The sequence below is a fragment of the Orbicella franksi genome, chromosome 12 (genome assembly GCF_964199315.1).
Source record: "Orbicella franksi chromosome 12, jaOrbFran1.1, whole genome shotgun sequence".
NCBI lineage: Eukaryota > Metazoa > Cnidaria > Anthozoa > Scleractinia > Merulinidae > Orbicella > Orbicella franksi.
Genome location: NC_138156.1, coordinates 4,817,129 through 4,839,395, shown reverse-complemented (window position 1 = coordinate 4,839,395; position 22,267 = coordinate 4,817,129). Strand labels below are relative to the sequence as shown.

At 36.7% G+C, this 22,267-nt stretch overlaps 1 protein-coding gene across 6 annotated transcripts in view; it reads left to right on the top strand.

Moving 5' to 3' along the window:
- Positions 1–4,538: 4,538 nt before the first annotated feature.
- The window catches only part of LOC145464361 (uncharacterized), a 30,075-nt gene continuing 12,346 nt past the window's right edge, over positions 4,539–22,267 (top strand). Inside the window, exons 1-2 of one of the 6 annotated variants that reach the window (XR_014041424.1) lie at positions 4,539–5,236; positions 8,766–10,189. Coding sequence is in view for 1 of the 6 variants with exons in the window: in XM_081448219.1 (XP_081304345.1) it covers positions 14,459–14,541 (83 nt within the window). In the remaining 5 variants the exon portion in view is untranslated. Of the gene's footprint in view, positions 10,190–14,455; positions 20,056–22,267 lie in introns of those variants that run through there. The other 5 variants (XR_014041426.1, XR_014041423.1, XR_014041427.1 and 2 more) reach the window with 5 other exon arrangements.

Sequence of the window (22,267 nt, the reverse complement as noted above, 5' to 3'; positions counted from 1 at the left end):
CAGCAATTATCATTTAATTTTTTTTCCTTCTGCTGAAAACCGGAAAAATTACCAGTTTCACAGTTGAACGGTCTTTCAGCCGTTTACACAGCATGTCGAAAGATGGTCGAAAGATGTCGCCTATGCACGGAACACTGAAAGCGGGTGTATATACAGTATATATGAAAAGCAAATCCGTACCATCAGACTTTCTTAGCCTTGCAAAAAAATCGAGACTGGGAGACGCAGATAACCGCTGAAACAACGAGAGTGCGAGGCCCGACGAAAATTTTGTAAGACCCGTGGTTTTGGAGGACCATTCGCCATCCCTTATAAATGAACCCAAGGTCTTAGTTTGCTGTTATGGCCAAGTTAGCGAAGGAAATTAGTGTTAATCTAGCTTGTTGTATATGTCAGCCACACGATTATCAATTAATCAACATAACGAACGTTCATGTGTAACCAAAAAACCTTTTAAACCAGTCAGTCATTTTTTTGATAAATGCATTAAACGAATTCTTGCTTTGTGGCGCACATAATGAGCATTAGTTTAATGAACCAAGCTTTCGGAACTGAGCGAGTGTATCGGGATGCATATCTGTACTTAAAAATTTTGTGTTCATCAAAGACCATGATGTTTGTTTTGTAACCAAATCATTATGATATTTATAACGTTCATTGGTCTTACACTCGCTGGACTTTAATTTGTGAATTCTTTTCTTGTTTTCCTGCGGATCCCATTGTCTTAAATGTAGCTCAATTTTTTTTCGATTATTATTCTTCTATGGTAAAATTCATTAATCGCCACGCGATGAATGTGAGTCCAAAATAGTTCTGTAAAATGTAGATTGTTATCAGATAAAAGACAATGATAAGCAAACGCTGCTTTCCATATGGTTGGTACAGCCGTTAGGATCGATTTGATCGCAGAAAAAGTTGAGCGGTCGGTACAACGCCAGCTTCCATGTGCCACGATTGCTAGGAAATAAAAAAAATAACCGAGAGGACCTGGATCAAACCATGAAGTCTTGGAAGAGGTTTTTGCTACGATCGCTAAAGAGTTTTTCCCAAATATTATCGCACGATCGCTGAACTTTTTCCTCAATGATCGTAGCAATGATAAGCAAAGCCTGAGTCAAAAAAGGCATATTTCTGATTACCACAATAATTGCTAGCTACCTTGGAATATGATGATGACCGCATTTACTCAGGAACACGAGTGAGTGGTCTAAGACAGGTGGCTTAGTGAACTTTTGAGGGAGAAAAAGAGCCCAACATTTAACACTTAGTTTATAAATGTTCCAAGATGCTTTTTCTTTCTTTATCGTAAGCGTCAAACGTTACTAAATAACCAGAATGAACGACCGAGTGCAATAGTAGTTTAAATGACGTTTTTTTGGAAAAAAGTAGCAATTGGTTCTGATTAAACTTTCACATAAATTTAAGCAAACTCCGTAAAACAGATTCTGAGCTATTTTTGAAAATTGCAAAATTTCACATTTTTCGTCTGCTTTGGTAAATGCGGATCCGATTGATTCTTCACTAGCCGACTAAATTACTTCAGTTCCTTCGGTAAAAAATCTACTGGATGATGTGGACGTTTCAGGGTGACTTACACGATGCGACTGTAAGAAAAGGCGGCAAAATTGTTGGCGCGGTGTCGCCGCGGTGTTCACAGAGCGAGTTGAATGAAACATGTGGGTGAAGGAAGAAAGTAAGAAAGAGTTTTCTTTTGAATCATTCGGCCCACAATCTCCTCTAAAGTCGTCTATATTCTGGGAAATTGTGACAAAGGATAAAGGTTGGCGGTTAGATGCGAATAACTGCGGAATTGTGCATTATATTCCTCGGGCAAAACAAATGAAGCAAGGTTTTGTGTGCTTGTAAAATTGTCTACGACCTAGCCTTGCGGCTGTTTGTTGTCATCAAGACTGCAAAATTAATTGCGTCGAAACGAAAATGAGCTCAGAATCGATCGAACAAACTAAAGGACATAAAGAAACTATCAACAGCTACACAGAAAGGGAAAGAGATTGGTCTTCGAGGAGAATTCATTGTCGGATGGTAAATTGTACCGTCAGGAAAGTTCGCTGAATCCGATAGTTTAGTGGGCGGCATTGAAAGCTTGGCGCAGCTGGAATGGAAAAGCCTTGTCCATAAGTAAGGTAACAAAATTTACCGACTGAATGAGTCAGGGTTATTGTATGGCAAAAATCTCTTTTCCTTCTTCAAACGCAACTGCATTGTGTTGGCGTACCACCCCTACCATCATCTGAGAAAAATGTCTCGTACGTGTAAACTGGTCGCACGTTACCAAATAAGGTCAGCTGTCTGTCACGCGCTGATGACTCCAGATACCAATAATAACTACCTGTGTAAGAGAAAAACGGGGATTTCATTTAATCGGTCTTTTTGTCGTTTCTTTTAAAGCTGTTCTTTGCTAAGCAAAACCTCGTATCGTCAGCTAGACTTCCATTTTCGTTTCTAAACTAAATGCAGATTCTATAATAGCTGTACAAAAATCCGGAAATTGGTTTCTAAACATGAAATTATTTTTGGTCAATTAAAGAACCTACATCCTAAACCACTTTGAGACTTGCATCTGAAATCTCGACTATGTATTTCACATGATTTTAAGATTCTTCTGAGAGCCATCGCACTGTTCATTCAGTGATTAACTCTAACGGATCCAGTAATTTGATTGCGGGTTAAGGTGGCTCAATAGGGTAATGATTTATCGCGTTCCGCGCGCTAGTGTTATGTTTTGAAATCTGTTTTTGCATTCTTTTTAACACCCAGTCCTCTCAAACCTATTACATGTAATAGCCAATGTTGACACATTGATTGACAATCATCTCTGTTAAAATCTTGACATTTAATCTTGAATTATAAATGCCCAAACAAGTGCTTTTTTTCCCGTAATTATGGCTTTATTTGTGGTTTTCTTGAATTTCCTTCGGTGAAATCTTCCAAATTTTTTTACAGTACATTAAACCCGGTGGGATACGAATTTCAAACATGCACGAAAAAAGTAGGGTTTGTAAAAGCATTTTTCTTTTTAGATTTTTGCAAATTTATGTCTTTTAGCACTGCGGAAAAACTGGTCAGATAGATTTTCCTGAAAAATGAGCTCCAACTAGAGTAAAAGTATTTATTACCCGTCTGCCAAATTTTACGAAATTTCACTGAAGGAAACGCGAGAAAATTGCCACCTTAAGTTGGGTACCACTGGGTTCTTCGTTTGCCGAATCGAACGTTCTATGTTCTTAGATTGCAGTTGATTCGTTTGTGATAAGAAATGGCAGATTAACTCCTTTTTTACGAATAAGTAATAATCTTGAACGAATGAGATACTGGACGCTTTCCATTCAACCAGAAATTCTGGAATGCAGATGGTACTACTGGAGTTTCCTTGGAAACTGCTTCATTTCCGAAATGCGAACCGTTTAATAAAAAAAAAAATTCTGGACATTCCAGGGAGAAAATTGAATGGAACTGAAGTTCTCGGTCAGAAATGGTCTAAATTTAGGTATACCTCAGGAGGTTGTGCTCTTTTTCCGGCGAGTTTTGAAAAAGCTTTTCCATTCGCCACTGGAAATTTCCGGAAATGCAGGCCGGACTTTTTGGTCTAATGGAAATCGCCAGTTGTTTTAAAACACGTTCATTTATTTTCATTTCACTGAAATGATTGCAACGATAACTTTTACTAAAAATTATCTAACTGTCGAGAGGAGGCAGAGACTTCAGCTAAAAGTAGTTTTACTGACTCGACAAAGAAACGAAGGTCGAAGATTGACTTAACTGTATGTATCGTGCATACATGTATGTATGCCTCAGGTTATCTGCTGTAATTCATTTGTGATATTAGTCGTAAAAGGTGCGTGGGAGGCCTCAAAATAAAGAGCAATAATGGTCTCCCCAATGGGCTTCAGATTTCATAGATATATTTTTTGCCCAAGTACATGACCATCAACTCATCGAAGTACTTGTACATCATTATTTTAGCAATCCTCTTTCTTTCCTCGTTTGACAACAATTTTCATTATCTCTGATCTCAGAAAAAATGCCAGGATATTTTTACTGTGTAAGCTTCGGTGTCTGAAAATGTTTAGTGACTGGCAACGCTTGCTGTTAATAGTCTATAAACGGTTTAATTGAAAACAAAATGCCTCCTGTGGTTTCTAGAAGAAGTAACAGTTTTTCCTACCAACACATTAAAATCAAAGACTTAACGAAAGTCAGCTGTCATCAATAATTAAATCTTTTAGAATAGAAGCAATTTTTCAGACAGGTTTTGCGGTAGTCAGTGCTTTGAAAAGACATTAAAGATATATATTTGCTTGTAATTATTCCGACTTTTTGGTTTTAACCATTAATACCGGTTTGTCAAGAGCTAAGCAGGGTCACCAAACAATTAAGTAAAAAATTTTGTTTCGAAATATTATCCATTAAAAAATATAAATAGGGAACGATAAAGATCGAGATTGACAATGAAGCCCAACGCAATGCAAAAAGCCTATTATTGTTAAGCTCCATTCAAATACAGTTGCTTGCTGCGGGCGCGTTCATTTCATTTGTTAAGTTGTTTATTAGAACGGAAGGCTTCGTTTTGCACTAGTTCATCCGAAGAAAGCCATTTGGTGGGAATTCATTAAAATTCTTGAACTACGAAGCAAACAGCAATGCACCGAGAACTGTAATTGGTTAGTTTCGATTAGCAAACATTGCAGGGAGTTAAATGGCGGAACCGTTTATACAAATCGCCCTCGGGGCAGGAACAACTGATAATGGTATCACGCAAGAAAGCCCACTTGTGTAAAAAAACATCACGCGAAGTCGAACGATTCTTTGCTATTACTACAAAATAGAGCAACTCTCACAATACTAAAGATAACCGGGAAATGTGAATCGAAAGACCTCTGTTTTCTTGAGGTTTGGTGAGTTTAAAATCCGACACTAGACCCTATAACAAATTGCTTGGCCACTGGTTGAGTGATCATCTCGTAGCAATTGGTCAAAAGAAACAATAAACATTTATAGACAATAGTCTAGTCCCTGCTGCGTGGTTAAATGTCGCCAATTAAGCAAAACGAAAGTTGATTTCTAAACATCACTCGAACATGCTAGACACGACTGATCTATATTTAATTTGTGTGAGAAACTGACTTATATATAACTGCCTGTTACTGGGGTATTTATTAGTCCAAAGAGTCAGGAAATACAGTCAATAGAGCACTATCGAGGGGCTTTTTGACCGGTAAGTAACAGCTGCTGCGAAATAGGTATCGGTACCCACCTTCACCGGTGGTGGATAAAACGAATTCCGTCGTCGTTGTAACCAGTTACTTTTGCGGATTATGCAAGTAAATATGTAGTTAGGTCTTGTTTTATCTAAAACAACGCCCCATAAAGAGCCGGCCCGGTGAGGTGACTTAAATTTACAGATCCTAACACCAGCCCCAAGTATACTACAAGCGACGAAACCTTCGATTTAGCCCAACTTTCTCAGTTTAGGAATGGTGATACTTATTGCGTGATATATTTGTCAAACTAAGGCATACAAATTTAAGTGAAGCGTTCACTCAAAGTTCTTGTTTTAAGTACGGGACATGCAAATTTAAGTAAAGGATCCACTGAAATTCTTTTTGAGCAAAGAGCGACTTGCCAGTTATTAACTTCATATTTAGCAGCTTCACTCTAGTCAAGTTTACAGCTATATCGTTGATTCAAAATGTGGCCTCCTACGTGTTTCAGTGGTTTAGTCTCCCAGTTGGAACACCAGTGATATTAATATAAAATCGGGCCCTTCCCTCGGGTAGTTTCTTGAACGACATTATATCGGACTAAACTGTAAAAATATGACTATCACGAGAAAGCCTTCGACGAATTAAACTGACTGATTCCACCTTAGCTGAATTGAAATCTTGAGATGCTATCTCGCTACTGAATGTTCTCTGTTTGTCTCATTGTTGGCTTGTGACTGTAAGAGTAATATAATTGAATAGAATCAGTCAGTCAGTTTTGTGATATGAATAGCTTTAATATCAAAGTGGTGAATAAAATACTGACCATGTAGAAAACACTATATAGCCGAATTCGCTTAGATTGGTTACATCTGAAAGAGTCGAATTCCAGTCGAATTCGTATAGCGTTGTGTTATTAACACGCTGGTTCAAACAATATACTTATTCTAACTTGATTTTGTTTAGTTTGGAACCAGCAGTTTGGCAAACATGTTTTTACTTTATTTGAAAATTATCACTAGATCTATAATAAATTACAGACTAAGAATTAATAGACTGAAACGAAACAGAACAAAACGAAACGGAATGATGCAGAATCCCTCGGCAGAACATTATAAACAGCTTAACTGGAAGCCAAGAGACAAGATATTTCTTTACTTTTGAAATCGTGGAAACTGATATCAAAGATTTTAAGCTATCGAAGCATTTCTTTTTCATTGAGTTAATTCCTTGTCAGACGAACGCAATTAAAATTGGGTGTTTTGAAATGAAAATCAAAATTGCAAATAAGCACTGATTAGAATAAAACATGGTAGCTAGTCAGCTAGGTCTTAAGCAACATAGAACTGAGACATAACTCAAGTGATAGTTTTGGAAAGAGACTTTAAAAGGCGAGGCAACTGCCGGATAAATAGGCTGGAATCACTGCTCGTCCCGTGCATGCGCCTGGAAGATACATGCAAGATTGCACACGTGACGTAAATTGAAGAGTTCTTGGACAGAAAATCTGATAGTGTCAAGGAATATTATTGCAGAATTTCAGTGTCTAATTTCTCGGCCCCTTTGTCATGCTGGACATATTTTAAAGTTTCAAGAAGAGACTAATACTCTTGTTTGATAGGGCGGTTTATTCTCACGAGTCTAACGGTCAGCTCGTGTTCTTGGAGCCTTCTTATACTTGTAGCAAAATACAATTAAAAAGTAGACTGAGATAATCATCACCATCCACGCCGACTGAATACAAATTGACAGCTGTTGGGTTAGTAATTTGGTTGCCGTGGAAACCACAAGTTTTGCTTTTACAGACGGCCTTAATTCAGTTGAATACAATAAATCTCTTTTTGGAAGTTTTAAAACAACGCTGCATACTTTTTTAAAGTTGTTGTTTGCACGTTTACTCACCAAAACACAGCACGACTCAACACAACTGAGCACAAAATCTACCTAATAATACCGTTACATTGCAAATTAAATATGTAAAAGTCAATTATTTTTAGAAACATTTTCTTTACTTAACATTGTCTATTTATTGCTTGAGGCTTGGTCAACAATATTGGGAGAAAAGCAACCATTACAGAGACACTCAGGTCGAAGAGGAATTAGTATTTTCCTTGGAACACCCTTGGAAGAATCTCGCCATTGGTTTGATCCATCTACTTTGTCTCTTCATTTCAGAGCTTTTCGTTATTTGCATATGAAAAGACAACGTTCAGGTTTATATCTTTGCACGAAAAAACTTGCCATAATTGTTTACTTTCTCCAAAAAAGGAAACCTCTCTTGTACTTTAGCTTTTATGTCGAAGAGGCGTTAAGCCTTCACGAGAACGAAAAACAGGCTTCACGGAAGAAATTTGCTGTTTTGCTCCCAGATGTCACAAATCATATTAAAATTCCTGCACTGTGTGGTTTTGCGGGCGACTGGTATTGTATGGTATCAAATGTGATAGACAAAAGTGGTTGACTAAAGAAGTGCATTGAGTTAATTGCTTCATCCTTTTTGTTACTGAAGTTTTCAATGTCTTTTCTTGTTAGATAGTCCCGACTGCTGATATCGATGAAATACATTTATTTGTTGTAAAAAATGTTCAACTCCTTTCTTCACCATACTCTCTTCGCTGCATCACATATATTCTATCAGCTATCATATCTGTAGAAATATCAGAATTTGTAACGTGGAAAGGAATATAATGTTGTAGGATGCTTAGCTTCGCGACGAGCAACTTAGCACATAACTTAACAGCTATATCGTTGGTAGGTATTATTTTAAATATGCAGAAAACAGTTTAGGGAATTGCATCACACTATTTTCAACAAGATTCTCCGAGTCTCCACGAATAATTTAAACGGCAGAAAATTACTTATTGTTGAAACAAGATTCTCTGTTCTACCATGTATTTACATAGATAACAAACTTGTGTGTTCTTTTGCAATACGGCAATCAGCATGTACACATTTTGTCAGCAGGTAAAAACAGTCGGTTACATGTTGCTTTTGCGATACGATTTAAGGAACTGGACAATATCAATATTGCAAGCATGGAACTAGTGAGTGATAAATAGATTTTGAGCAATAAAAAGGATACAAAACAAAGCAAAAATAGCTTAGTAACAAAAAAATAACCTATATCTCATAGTGAAATGGCGCTTTTGAATACAAGTGTAAACTTAAGCTTAATATTGTTTTCACGCAGTTGGTAATTAATTTATACGTTCTTTCTGCTAACTGTTGCCAAAAAAGCAGCTTACGGGTATGCAACAGTTTACTTTTTACGTTTTTGCCCTTTGAATTAAAAAAGATAGGCAATGGGGGAATAAAAATTGGTTGCTAAACGAAATACGCCTTGGACAACGTCCACTCTAAATAACTGAGTTAAATTGCGTTGTTTAATATTTTTTGTAAATATACAGGAGTAGAGAACCTTTGAATACGGTAATTAACGTTCCCAGGATGCTGCTAAATAGCATTTGTCGCTAAGCTCAGGGGCTGGGTGAGAGATTTGCAGGGGACAGTTTTCCACCAGCAAGGTATTAATTTATTTTTCAGAGCAAGCTTTCCGGTGTGGAACAAATAGCTCCCGACAAGGTCTTCAAAGGAGATAAGTGGGTACGCTGAGTTTATTTAGTGTAGTCTAGTCTTGACACACGCTGTATAAACGCAAAGTTGTGCAAAGCGATTTTACCGGGCGATCAAAGTTAGGATAGGTCGACCCACCGTTGGAATTCAGACATCGCATACGCGCAGCGTTGCGTGAAATGTTGCACCATCTTTTCAGGCCTTTATTTAGTAATATTATGTTTAAGTACACTGCAAGATGGTAGTACATGTAGTGTTCATATATGTTCATTTTGCGCCAAATTAACGCGCAGAGAAACACGTGTTATTGGGAGAACCCCGTAATCTGCGAATTAGGGGAATGGAGACTAGACTCATTAAGGGACACCAAATTGTTCATGCTGAAAATACTACATTGATGATTCATGAAAACCATGGAATAGTGGAAAAAAGTCAAACGAAATCCTTATCTCACACTTATATTGTAAACTGTATAAAACTGTAAGTGAACGTTCTTTAGTGAAAGCTGTTCTCTTATTTCAACCATATGAGAGCATGTGATACAGAGTTCTTCCGCCTCTCGGGAAGAGGAAGTCCAGAAGAAAAAATTTACCCGTTGTTGTTTTCTTCGATAATCTTAGTTTACCTTTGGTTGAGGCTATATTGCTCAGGTGCATTGAGTGCCTGAGGAGAACAGCACAAAAGACGGGAGCCAGGCGCTAGAAAATTATTCTAATCCATTGTCTTTGTGAAATAAACACAAGCTAAGGTCATTCTATAAGTTACTTTTTACTTTTCCTTCATTGGGTTCTCTTGTTAATTGTGGCAGTATAACATATTGTTTCAACAGTTTTATAAACAATTGAAAATCCTCTTTCCGTCTGGTCAAGGAGACGGGCCAGTGCCTTTAAAGTATGTTTACTTTAGCATGAGTTTTAAACAAATAAAGGTCAGAAATGCAGCAAATGTTGAAAGCCCCGAAGAGAATATACTCTAAAAAGGAAAGATAATTTAAAGGTAAGCCTTTCACAACTGATTTAAAATCGTTTTATCTATCTGACTGAAAAATAATTTGTAGCTATTCAAAGAATTAAGTTTAGGTTTCTCGCCATTTGTTCTGAGCTCTGTTTGCGTGAAAATTTTCAGAACACACGTGAAGTTAGAGCGTCCCTCATCTGGAAATTAAATCGAAAGTCTCGCTCTTATGTCATGCTCTCTAAAATTCCCGCATCCATTCACGATAGGTATTGGCCATTTCTTAATGTTATTCACAAGCAGTGGTCATTGAAAATTTGACACGAGCGATATTTGTTTTGTCGCCCAGGGCCGGTAAATCCGATATTTTATTCGATGCCAGAGGCAACTCCTTTTTTCATTTCCGCGGGAACTGCAAAACTAAAGCGAGCTACAAAATGGTGAGTTTAAAAAGGTTTTTATTTACGAATTTTACGAAGAATCATTTCGATTTGAAGTTCAAATTGAACTTCGGCAGTATTAAATAATTAACGAATATTGTTTATCTTTTCTGTAGCATTTTTTCTTACGTATATTTCACTGATAAACCAGTTTTGTCACTCACACTCGTAAAAACAAAGTTGACTTTTATAGCAGTGTAAAACAACCAGGACTATAGAAGTGTCGCCGGCTGTTGTTTTTCAACCACTGGAAAACCAGCTTGTATCGTTTCAGCGTTTCTTTAGTCCGAGAAGATCGTTTTGTTTACATCATTGATTTGAATTCAGAGCTCGATTTTTTATTTTTTAAATTGATGATTCCGAGCATCGTTTGGTATGTTTTGATTGAGCTTTCTCGAAACCGACGTAAACTAATTTCAGCGTCTTGGGTGAGCGTAATTATTCAGTTTCAGAGCTGAGGAAAATTACTTCGCTTCCGTAATTCTAACACATGTTATATTATACTGAATACTGTTATTCAGTACCAGTTAAATGTTAAATAATCTGATGGTATGTAACGACAATACGTAAATTCGTACTTTATCATATCATGCAATATTTTCTATCAAGCCGGTCTGGATGACAACAATTGAATTTTTGTTTAAATTTGTACGGCGGGCAATAACACAAATTATCAAGACCGCAAAAGTGATGGGGTTCCAAGAGCGTTTCAGTAACTTTAATAAGCATCTCTCTCTAAACCGAAAATAAATATATGGTTAAACGGTTCCTTTACAAACCCTTTATATCTTAAAGATATATCGTCAAATCGAGGGCTAACATCTCCTTACTGAAAGTAGGTTTATATGGTCAGCGCATGTAATGCTTTTAAACCCAGAAGGATAAATCTCTTTTCTGAACATAAAAATGCGTACATAGAACTTGTAAAGTGCAAAGTAGTACGTTACTGGCAGCGTCAAGCATAACTGCAACCAGAAGTTCATTAGAACATGTATATGAAATAATCAGCAGCCAACAAAGGTGATATTAGCGTAATGTCCCAGACATAACTCTCACATTTTACAGCGAAAGAAATCACCGTAATTAATCAGTATTGAGAATTACTTACTTGAGCTTCCAGACTTAGCAAATCTGTCAATGAAACATAAACACTTTACCCGCAATATCTTAATTATAAACCTGTATTACCCTCACTTGTAGAATTACCGACATGGTAAATTTTGACTGCGGAATTTTTCACAGAAAAGATTCGATATTTTCCAAGCTATAAATTGTGTAGGTATGAAATACTTAATCTAGGCAAGCAGGTCTCATAATGTTTCTTTGGACCCAAGCCAAAATAAAGAGGTCTAGCTAATCTGCAACAAAGAACCACATCATTTCTTTCAAGACGGTACGTCATGAAAAAATGGCGACTGTTTTCAAGTTTGTCTTCATATAAATCCTTGCTAATCGTCCTCAGACCTGCCTATCCTTGTTCCTTTATTGGATGGTTATTCATTCTTCTTTGGTATACCAGAGGAGACTGTTAAGGTGAGGTTGCCTTCAATTAGAAAGTAATGTTGCACATTGTATGAAATTACTTTCATTAGAAAGTAACCTCACCATAGCAGTTTCCTCGGAAAGAACAGAAATCTGGTGTAGTCCCTTTGGTAAATGTTAATTACGTTAGCTTAGCGAATTTTAAAAAGTATAAAAAGTATAACTTTTGTGGTGTTCTTTATGACTGATTTAAGATATTTGGGGGATAAAATTAACCTCTTATTAACCGAGGGAAAGGGGAATATTGGCGCGAGGTCGTGGCATTGCGGAATCAGCGCAGCTAGGTCCGCACTGCCACGACCTCGTGCCAATATTCTCCAGTACAGCTCGAGCAAGCTAGACTAGTAATTAGTTTATTATGTGGCACTACGGCCCTTCATTGAGCCCATGAAAGAACCACTTATGCAGACCGCTCGGATTTACCTCAAGACGACCTTTCCATAAAATATAAATATCTATTATTATGATTATGATGATGATGATGATGATAATGATGATGATGATGATGATTATTATTAATCATAGTTATTTCTCTTAAACATTGTTCCGCGGGCAGCAAAACTTTCGTCTACTTTTCACTTTCTAGTTGTTTAGTAAGGGTGGCGAATGGTAAATGCGAGACTTTGCAAGACGGCGAGACAACCCTTTTTCTTTGCAACCCCGAAACATTTTGACGTTTTAGATTGCGAGACCGAGACTTCAAAGCGCTTTGAGTGTGAGTGCTAGACGTTCAGACTCATAAAATTCGAGCCCCAGATTTAGTTGAGAGCTAGAATGAGCTTGTACAGCCTTAAGCCAGCTTCTTGGAACTGACTGGAACTGGAAATTCGATTAAAACACATTACCTTATGATATCATAGAGAAAAATAACTGTTTTTCTGGCGCCAAAACGGACGTTGTGGTAGGTTTTGTACCTTTTTGTGGAATTAAGACAATTTAGGAGAAGTTAAGATTCAATTTTTCTCAGAAAATTTGTAATTTGCTTCATTGAAATTCATTATTAAGTGAAGCAGGAAGACGTCATTTATAAAAACAGATAAAGGAATGAATTGGGACTTCGGGTTCGAGGCCCTTAGCCTTGCGAAAAATCGAGACTCCGAGACAGCTTCGTAGAAGAATCGAGACCGCGAGACGCACATAACCGCTAAAATATGAGACTGCGAGACCCGTGAAATTCGACGAAAATTTTACGAGACCCAGAGTTTTCGAAGGACCATTCGCCACCCCTTTTAGTTTCTGGCGTTTTCTATTGTCTACCGGGGCTCCTAGACAACATTCAATCGTTCTTCTTGGACTGATTCCGTCATTAGTTTTTAAGCTATTTTCAATTTATACCGTCGGATTCCTAAATTGTATGACTTCTTGTAGACCTCTAGGGATGCAACATTGATATGTTGTTATTACAATTGTTCCTTTATCGTTCATAGCTTTCGGGCCTTTACGACGTGTAAACAAAAAGCTTTTAAATGCATTGTATTTTTTGTTTAACAGTTAGACATGATTTTTCAAAATACTTGATAACTAAATACTTCAATCTGTAATTCTATGTTTTCAACAAATTCTTAGACACTATTTTGCTCTATGCGCAGAAGTTAACGCTTTCGTACGGAATGTTCTTGTACGCACTTACATTGAATATTAATTGACTTTCTTTCTCTAGCACCTGCGCGCGGCCGAAAAACTAAACCGTTTATAAGCTACGTGACCAAGCATGGAATGTATTTATAATGTATACACAGCTTGCTGTTTATATGCAGCAAAGCATAATAGCCTTGAAAACATTCTTCATTTTTTCAAATACAGAAGATTCGAGATTAAAGTTCAATTTTTGTAGTTTAATTCAGTAGAAGTTTTTAAAATTTAAAAACAGACTGAGTTCTAGCACTTGAGACTTTTTAATAACTTAAGTCGGCGTAAGGGAAAACAAGTAGAAAATAAAGAATTTTTAATAAGACAATTTTAATTGACCTGCGGTTTGAATCCTCATAGCGGGAAACTGACAGCTATTTTGGTCGAAATTTTACTAGAAGTCACGAAGTTTAGATCATCCATTCGCTGAATCCCAACATCTCCGAATTCCCACGAATGGGGTGTTTTCCTTTGCTTAACTAAAATTTACACAAATTCCGGAAATATTGTCTGAGAAGGTGGGAGGCCGAATGTCGAAGCACTTTGACTCGTGACGCAAGAGCGCCGTGTAGAAATTGCAAATTACATCACGCACGAATAGCGTGCGTGTGTTTCTTAATTCATTTCACTCTTTACCACATACCTGTGTATTTATTTACGGAATAACACATTGTTGGTTTCTAAAAGCCCACCGGCCGCCGTAACTTGATATTGGGGCATGTTTTACTTCTCTTGGAAATAAATGCAAAAAGATCTTACAGGCCACAAGAATAATTAGCCTTGGCCTTCAAATTTCCTTCCGCGATCACGCGTGCGGTTGCTAGCGTTGACTTTTGCACGAACATAAAAAATCCAGTCGTTGGGCAGGCATCTTTTCCCTCTAGAACTGCGTTATTTTGCGCGAGGTTTGTCAATTTAAGAATTTTCGTGTTTAAACAGTGAAAACAAAATTAATTAAATTGTCGCTAGCGACCAGTCGTCAATCTGCACATGACAGGAGAACACTTAGAGTGGCAGTACTTTGTCAACTGTATTTGACGTTTTCCAAGATTAGCTAAGATTCCAATATAAACAAATACTAACAACATCCGCACATTAATGACCAATAAGTCTTCCTCATCAGTTAGAAGATTTCCGCAAACTGCCTTGTCGTCAATCGTGGCTGAATCAAATTGCTTACAGTAAGTATAAGTCTTAATAGTTTACTCGGCAGAGTTTTTAATACTTGGTACTTGCTTTAATAACAAGGATGCGGTTTCATCATTCTTAGCACATGACCGAATTTTCGTTTTGCAGTCATACAGATCGCACACATTCGCAATCAATTATGTATTACTTTCGTCCATACCTTTGCCTCTGGGCAAGAGGACGGATTGTACTATTTATAGAAATAGTGGGAAAGGCAATGTTTTTTACACACATCCTCAATAAGTGTGACCATAATTTTGAGTCGTGCAATTTACTATAGGTTTACTTCAGAATTATAAGCCCTAAGTGAATCAATGCTCTTGTCTAGCGTCAGAGAGACTATTTTACCACGAAAGTTAAAATCGTTTTCACCAGAATTAGACTCCCAAATTTTTATAGGGTTTGAAAAAAGATCATACAGTATTTGAAAATATTCAAAAAGGTCGATTTAATTCAAAGCTGAAATTCCTCAAAGTAAACATCCATAGGCCATAGGTAAACTTGTCACCTGCGAAATATATTAAGCAAATGTTAAATTTCAAAAAAAAACAAAAAACAAAAAACAATAATAAACTTTTTTACAATTGTGTTCTTGGGATTCGACATCAAAGTCGTTGGGAAAGTTTTGTTTGGTATATTATTATACATATGCACTGTCGCGCGGATAAAACTAAGTTCCATTGTCTGCTACCCACGGCTATTACCAGTAGTACGGTAATACAAATTTTAATTTTTTTCTCTTCAACTCAGTTACCATGCCATCATCTTCTAATTATTATTTACTGAACAACAATAATTTGACAGGTGAAGTGAACTAAAATAAGCAGCAAAGATTTGAATTGAACTTTGACTGATCACAGACAAGTTGGTTAGCTACACACCTCTGCAAAGTTAGGTGAGTGAACATGGTCGCAGCTTTGCCGGGCCTTACTACTAGCTGAAAGCCGAGGCGTTAGGACTGATTTTTCTCCGGGACAAAATACAAAATGTGTTTCCATCAAGAACGAAGCAGCTGCGTCCCCCTATGGCGCTCTCATATTTAAATTGATGTGATATCTCTTTTCTCACAAAGCATGTCTGCCGACTTCTTTTTACACTCCCAGCCAGAAATCGATTGTACTCAAGTTTAGATTCATTACTTAGCCTTAGAATATTCTCGCTTTGTTGAGGACAACTTACTGAATAGGGTACCAGAAGTGGCTAATTTCTTCGTTTGGCTTCAAGTTCTTGATGATGGAATAGCATTTTGTTTGAACAACTGCTAAACCTTCCGGTTTTATACTTTCAAGCATTGATTCATCGCATTTATGGTTTTGAGATTTGTGGGGAGCAAACGTTTTCCATTTGTTTAGACTAAAAATGAAAAGTGCTTCAACTAATTCATAGTTTCCATTCTTTTTATTCTTCTTCGAAGTCCACTTTTGTGATGTTTGACTGATTTTTCCGATCTCTTCCACAAAAATACTGACAGCATTCATCCATTATAACGCAGCAAAACATTTGGAATAACCTTTGAGATATACCTGCCCAGGCACGTCCTGCTCAAAATTTAAGAAATTTGCAGAGATCTACATGACTGCTGAAATCAATGGATGGTTAATTTAGATTCGTTCGTTGAATTTCTTTTTTGCTCACATTGGTAACATCCAGTTTCTGATTCGTAACCAGAATATTAGTCGCAGCATTTGCGAAGACCATGGAAGTTTGTGAATCCAAACTAATAATTGTGGTAAGACCTTCGGAAGTCCTTTTTTCACCTGCGTGCTCGTATCAAAAGCAGTTTGGACCGGCGAGGAAGCAAGAATAGCGTCCGCCAGCTATAATCTGAACGAAATACACAGTTTCTAGTGATACTAGCGAAGCAGTTTGTAGCGCTTTTTAATACATACAAACATAACTGGTCTGCATCTTACTTACTTGCAGTAATCCAAGAAGTTCGATTTAGCAAACTACAAAACAGCGAATAGAACGCTGCTCACTAAAGGTCCTATTAAATTTAATTCTGTACGTCCATTATTGCTAAAAGCGTCTTGCTAAGAGAATTAAAGTGCACTTACAAAAACCTTTCCTTTAACTTTTTTTCCTTTCATCTAGATTTCGTGATTTTTGCCTCGTGTCCACGTGACCACGGCGTTAGGAAACCACCTAAACTAAGTTGAAAGTAGTAAAAACTAGTAATAGGATGATAAAAGTATCAGTAAGAGAAAAAGTTATTGCAAGAGAAAATCCTAAAGGTTGTAACTGAAAACAGGTTACTTAAAATTTTGTGTAAAGCACCTCTCAAAATATGGTTGCTGTAGTAACAGCAGGTTTCATAAAATGTGACAAAAAAGAATCGTTTCAAGATAGAGTTCAGGTAAAATCGCAACTTTTTCAACATTGATAACTGAAACAAACTTCGTGCCTCTACAGTAGCTGTGAAACCATATGTATGGATCTAAACCCTCATTAGATTTTCTCACAAGTAAATGAAACTCATGCTTAGGGCCTCGTTAGACCGTCGCGTTTATTGCCGTTATTCTCCGACGCGCAATTTTTGTTCTTATTTTTTAACGTCACCGCAACTTAGCGAAAATGGAACAAATATTCTCTGTCTATATTTACTAGTATTGTCGCAATTTTAACAAAGTTCAATAAAGGTAATGACGTATACATCGACAGACGACAGTTATGATCGAAAAATATTTTGGACCAAGTTTTGCCTTTGGACGTATACGGCAAAGTTAAAGAACTTTTCTTCGTTGTAATCACCGTGGGTGCTAAAACACTTGATTGATTATCAATGTTACGAGTTGTCCCAAAATCTATTTTAACACAAACCCGGAACATTTCAACCGGTTAGAACTGCATTAGTTTATCTGCCGATGAAACTAATCATGATATTTTCACAAGGTATTTTTTTTTCGATATTATAACCAATGTTTACACCTGATATGTCTTCAGTTTGTTTACTATGAGTTGTACGTGTGGTAAATTGGAAAACACGTTGAAACAAATAGTTCCTTTTAGATACTAACTGGCACTTCTTCAAGAATGCTAATTTTGACAAATTCTCAGACACCAAGGCCATGTGGTAAAATTTAAAATGGTGTGCTAATTTTACTCTCGCCTAAGTTGCCGCCAATTTGGCGTGACTTCCCTTTGTTGATTATCGGCAAGAAAGATAAGAATAAAATATTGACTGAGAGGGCGTTTTTCTAGCTCGTAGCTTCCGGCCTCTTTTCCGTAAAACGTAAGTTGGGCTAATTTGGCTGGGAAAAGTAGCATTGTTTAAGTCGGCCGAGTGATTTATAGAGAAAAAGTTTCATTTCGGCTTGCAAAGTGATATTAGTTCCTTACCAACAATTTATCCAACGCTAACCTGACTTCACATATAATTATCGTAAATAACGACGTTGATTAAAATTTTCTTAAAAAAAGAAGTGGTTTCAGCTTTCAAAAAACGCAATCGTACTCGAACGATAGCTGTTTTCGATAAAATGATTTTAAATTGAGCTAAATTTTCTCCTAATTTTATAAAGCGAATAGCATGGAGTGATGACGGTCTTATTTTCCTGCTGGCGCGTCTAGACGAGATTATCAGATGACAGAATTCAGAGATGCTATCGAGTAAAATACAAGACGCTTTGAATTTTTTGTTCTAGAAAAGTTCCATTATGTAATTTGAGGCTTTGCTTTTAATAAACTTGCTTTACACCAATAAAATTAATTTCGTAATTTGATGTTAAAACATGAAAGTCAACCAATAAAGAAACGGCGGTCTGAGTCAAAAAGAGAAGGTGTCATTTTCCCGTCAAAATTAAGACATTTTAACAGTAAAGATGCCGCATTATTTGGTTACAATGGCTTATGCTATTGTGCTTACAGGTATGCTAAACTCGCTGCAATTAACGCAAAGCCGGTCTGTTTACTAATTAACACCCCCGCTAGGGTCCGCAGTCATAACACGTACAACAGGAAGATTGCCGAAAGAGTTTGTAGAAGATCCATTCGACTGCGGAGCACCTGCCCGGTCCTGTAAGCCTGCAAGGTTATTCATTCATTTCTTGTGGAGATTTGGATTCTTTAGTTGAGAATACACATGAATCAATCCATGGTACTCACGAGCACAATTTTCTTTCACGTCCTCTTAAAGATTTTCTTATTTGATCTTGCACACCACGATATAAACTTAACAAGCAGTGCTTTATTTGAAATCTACGGAGAACCTACTTTAATTCATTCACTATCAAGGCGCTCAGGAATCTAAATACGCAACTGTTTTAAGCGTCAAGCAGTTTGGCTCGCGATCAACAATTATTTTCCTATTCCTGTTCTTGGATTTAGCTCTTTATTACTACATGCCAATTGAAAGGGAATTTTGGATCCTAACATATAGCCAATTATCCAAACTCCTTTGCCATGCTCAACGATTGACAACGTTCAACTTGGTTAGAAAATATCTTAACTAACAGGTGCCAAGGATTGAAATAAAAAGATATTATTTGTTTTTGTCTCAAAAACATGGAGGTAGAAGACTTTTAAGTTTAAGAAGATATCTTGCACATTAGCTTTCCAACTGAAATAGGAATTTCAGAAGTTTTTACGATTTTGATATTTATGTAGCGGTGCGTGTACATGATAAATCGTAACTTTATTGAACCTCCCCAATGGGGCTTTTCAGGAAGGATAAATGGTGAAAGGGATTGCAACATTTACAGTAACAAAATTGTTAATATAAATTTAAAGGAACAAAAATATATACAATAAGGTAAGGACTAAAGTAACCTCATAAATTTCCATGTGAAAATTAATATCATTTTGAAAATATTGCAGCGTTTTTCTTAAAAGGTTGTGTCTCAAGGTCCTCTTTAAAATTGCCACCGTCCTGTATCAGTTCTAAAGTTAACAAGGTCTTTGTTTTTTAAAACAACTAGTACTCTTGCAGGCGCCTATCGTTATTGATGTGCGGCGAACGTTACGATATGTTATGGTATCAAACATTACGAGTTAGACAAATGATCTCCCGGTGGGTGGGTGTTTTACCTTTCGGAAGTTTTACCTTTCGAAAGTCCATAGTTTAAAAAGCGATTGAAAGTGGACTTGCTTAGACCTCATTTATTAAATCAACTGCAAAATGTTATTATTTATAGAGCAAACGCGGAAGAAAACGACTGTGAAACGCTTTCTTGGGCTTTCTTAAAGAAAGAAAAATAACTGAATAATCGGGAAAACTGGAGAAAATTCTTCACCTTCACCTGTCTCCTGGCGCCAAGTTGGCGCATAGGGCCTCACCTAACCTCGTAAAAAAATGAATGATTACAGAAACTGGAGAAAATTATCTAGACGCATATCTTGTTACGAAAAAGTGGTTATCTTATGTTCGACCGAAAAAATAAATCGCGTTTGATTATTTATACTTAATACTGAGTCTAAATTGTCCATATTCGAAAAATAGGTTTTACGGATATCAGGAATTGCTGTAAAAACCCATCCTTCCGATCGAATGGCTTGAAATGCTTGAAGTTTAAGGTAATTCCTCTGAAATAAAAGTGACAATAGATTTTTGTTCAAACTTTGTCCACTGAATATTTGTCATATGATAACTTCAATTTTGAAATAAAAAAGGGGGGTGCCCATGCTCATTAAGGAGCAGTGAGGCATTGAAAATGCCCCATTTTGTCATTATTTAATGCTTATTATAAAAACGCATTCCCAGTAGTTGTAAAATCTTTGTGAGCCCAGACTCATAACAAAACGCATTAAACTACAGTCAATACATTGTGTCGGACACAAATAAACACGTTAAGTTTGATTCAGACAGAAAGCTAAATCCTTGATTAAAAATTTGAACCAAATTTCTTGACGTGGTTACCGACTGCAAAATAGAAAAGACCACAGTGTATCTGCTATTTTTCTTATTTATTCAATTTTCAGCAATAGAAATTAGATCAGTCTTTCCTCATGCGAAGCTTATGATTAGTTGATTACAATGACTGGGAAAAAAATTGAGGTACCCATGCTCGTTGGTGAGCTAGAGCCATTTTTCAACTGAAAGAGCTCAATATCAAGGCAAATCCGTCATGTTTTCAATATGCGCGTGCACGAGCGCGCGCTAATGACGCCATAAATTATGCGCAGTAAGGATGCGCAATGCAAATGTGAGGAATGACCTTAAAGTTAAAGACTTATTTGATTTGTGACTTGGGGAAAATTTGCATAATTATCGGCCTGAAAACCTGAATATATTAAGTTTTGGTGGGTAGAAAATTACGTCCAAGTCACCCATTTAACGGCCTGACAGGATGTTTTAAACATGAATCTTTGTCAGTAAAAATAACTGTTCTTGGTCATATTTTTAATTTCCGGCCTTTTAAATAGATTTCATATTTCGCGGGATACTAAGCTGGCAGATGTACAAATGTGTTCTCTGCAAATGTGTTCTCTGCAAAAGTAAATAATTTTATTTTTGTCAGATTTGCTGGAGGCTAATCACTAATCGCAGTGATATTAAATAAAAGAAAACTGATATTACAGTTTCTAAACTTCACCGGAAATATGCCCTAGTTCGACTTATTTATATCGCTTGTAGATGGATAGGTTATAAAGATTCATATTTCATGACTGTCAAGCTATTAATTCTTTTGACTCAGTTTTAAACTGATAAGCAAAGTTATCAGAATATTAACTGAAAAGCTCGTTTAGTGTTTTATTTTCAGACATTAAGAACCCAAGTAAAGTGCCCTACAGACAAAGCTGCGATTCAATTAGGTTTATTACTTGCAGTGACTGTATATGCAAATCTGATCCGATTGTTTACCGTTGTTTCATATTTCCCTGTGGTGATCGTCGTGTGAGCCAATACTGTAACAGCAGAAAATGCCATCAGCTTCAGTCCCATGCTCGCCACGCTGTTGGATTTGATGTTTTGAGTTGTCCTGTGAAGTTTTGCTGAATTACTTTTCCGTGAAAAGTCTACAAATATACGAATGGCTTACACTTTGATTGTTTAAAACGAGTCGGAAAGGAAACTTGCCTTTTATATGCCCAAGGAACTTGCATTGGTAAGTGAACAAAATTGTCTCGTACGGTGTAGATGTCCGTATTTTGCCTTACATTTGAGTGAACATCATGTTCCTTGGTGACAACGTTAATTACTATAAACGAAACGAGGCCCAAACATGTAAAAGACACACAAAAACAGTGAGTCCGATTCGAATTGTACCAACTTTACCTATAAAGGCAAGTCAAAGTTTCCAATTTTGTGGGGAATTTTCTTAAGTCAAATTTCTTTCAGGTGCCGTTTATCGATGTAGCATATAATTATTACTTAATACCTGTAACACCAAACTTTAAATCCTTTCTCACCGCTCTACGCGGTGCGATTCCAAAGTAAAAACCAGCACGACTGTAGAATTAAGTGAACGACATTATTTCTTATTTCAAGGTTCTATTTCCGGCAAATAGAATTTCTCCAGTAGCAATTTTTGCGATGTTTGATTTTAATTAAGCTGCGAAGCCTTGAATTCAATAAAAAAATTTTGAAGTTTTCCTTTAAAATATTGTTAATGATACGAAACTATCTATTTCCGTAAAATTTGATTGCATTTGGAAGTCTTAAACAAGAGAAACAGTCATAATACGAACAAACGACCTAAGCCGACACCAAATTTATTGCTATCCAGTAAATTTTGAACGCCTTTTCTTGATTACTGCAAGAAAACTGCGCGCAAAGAAAGC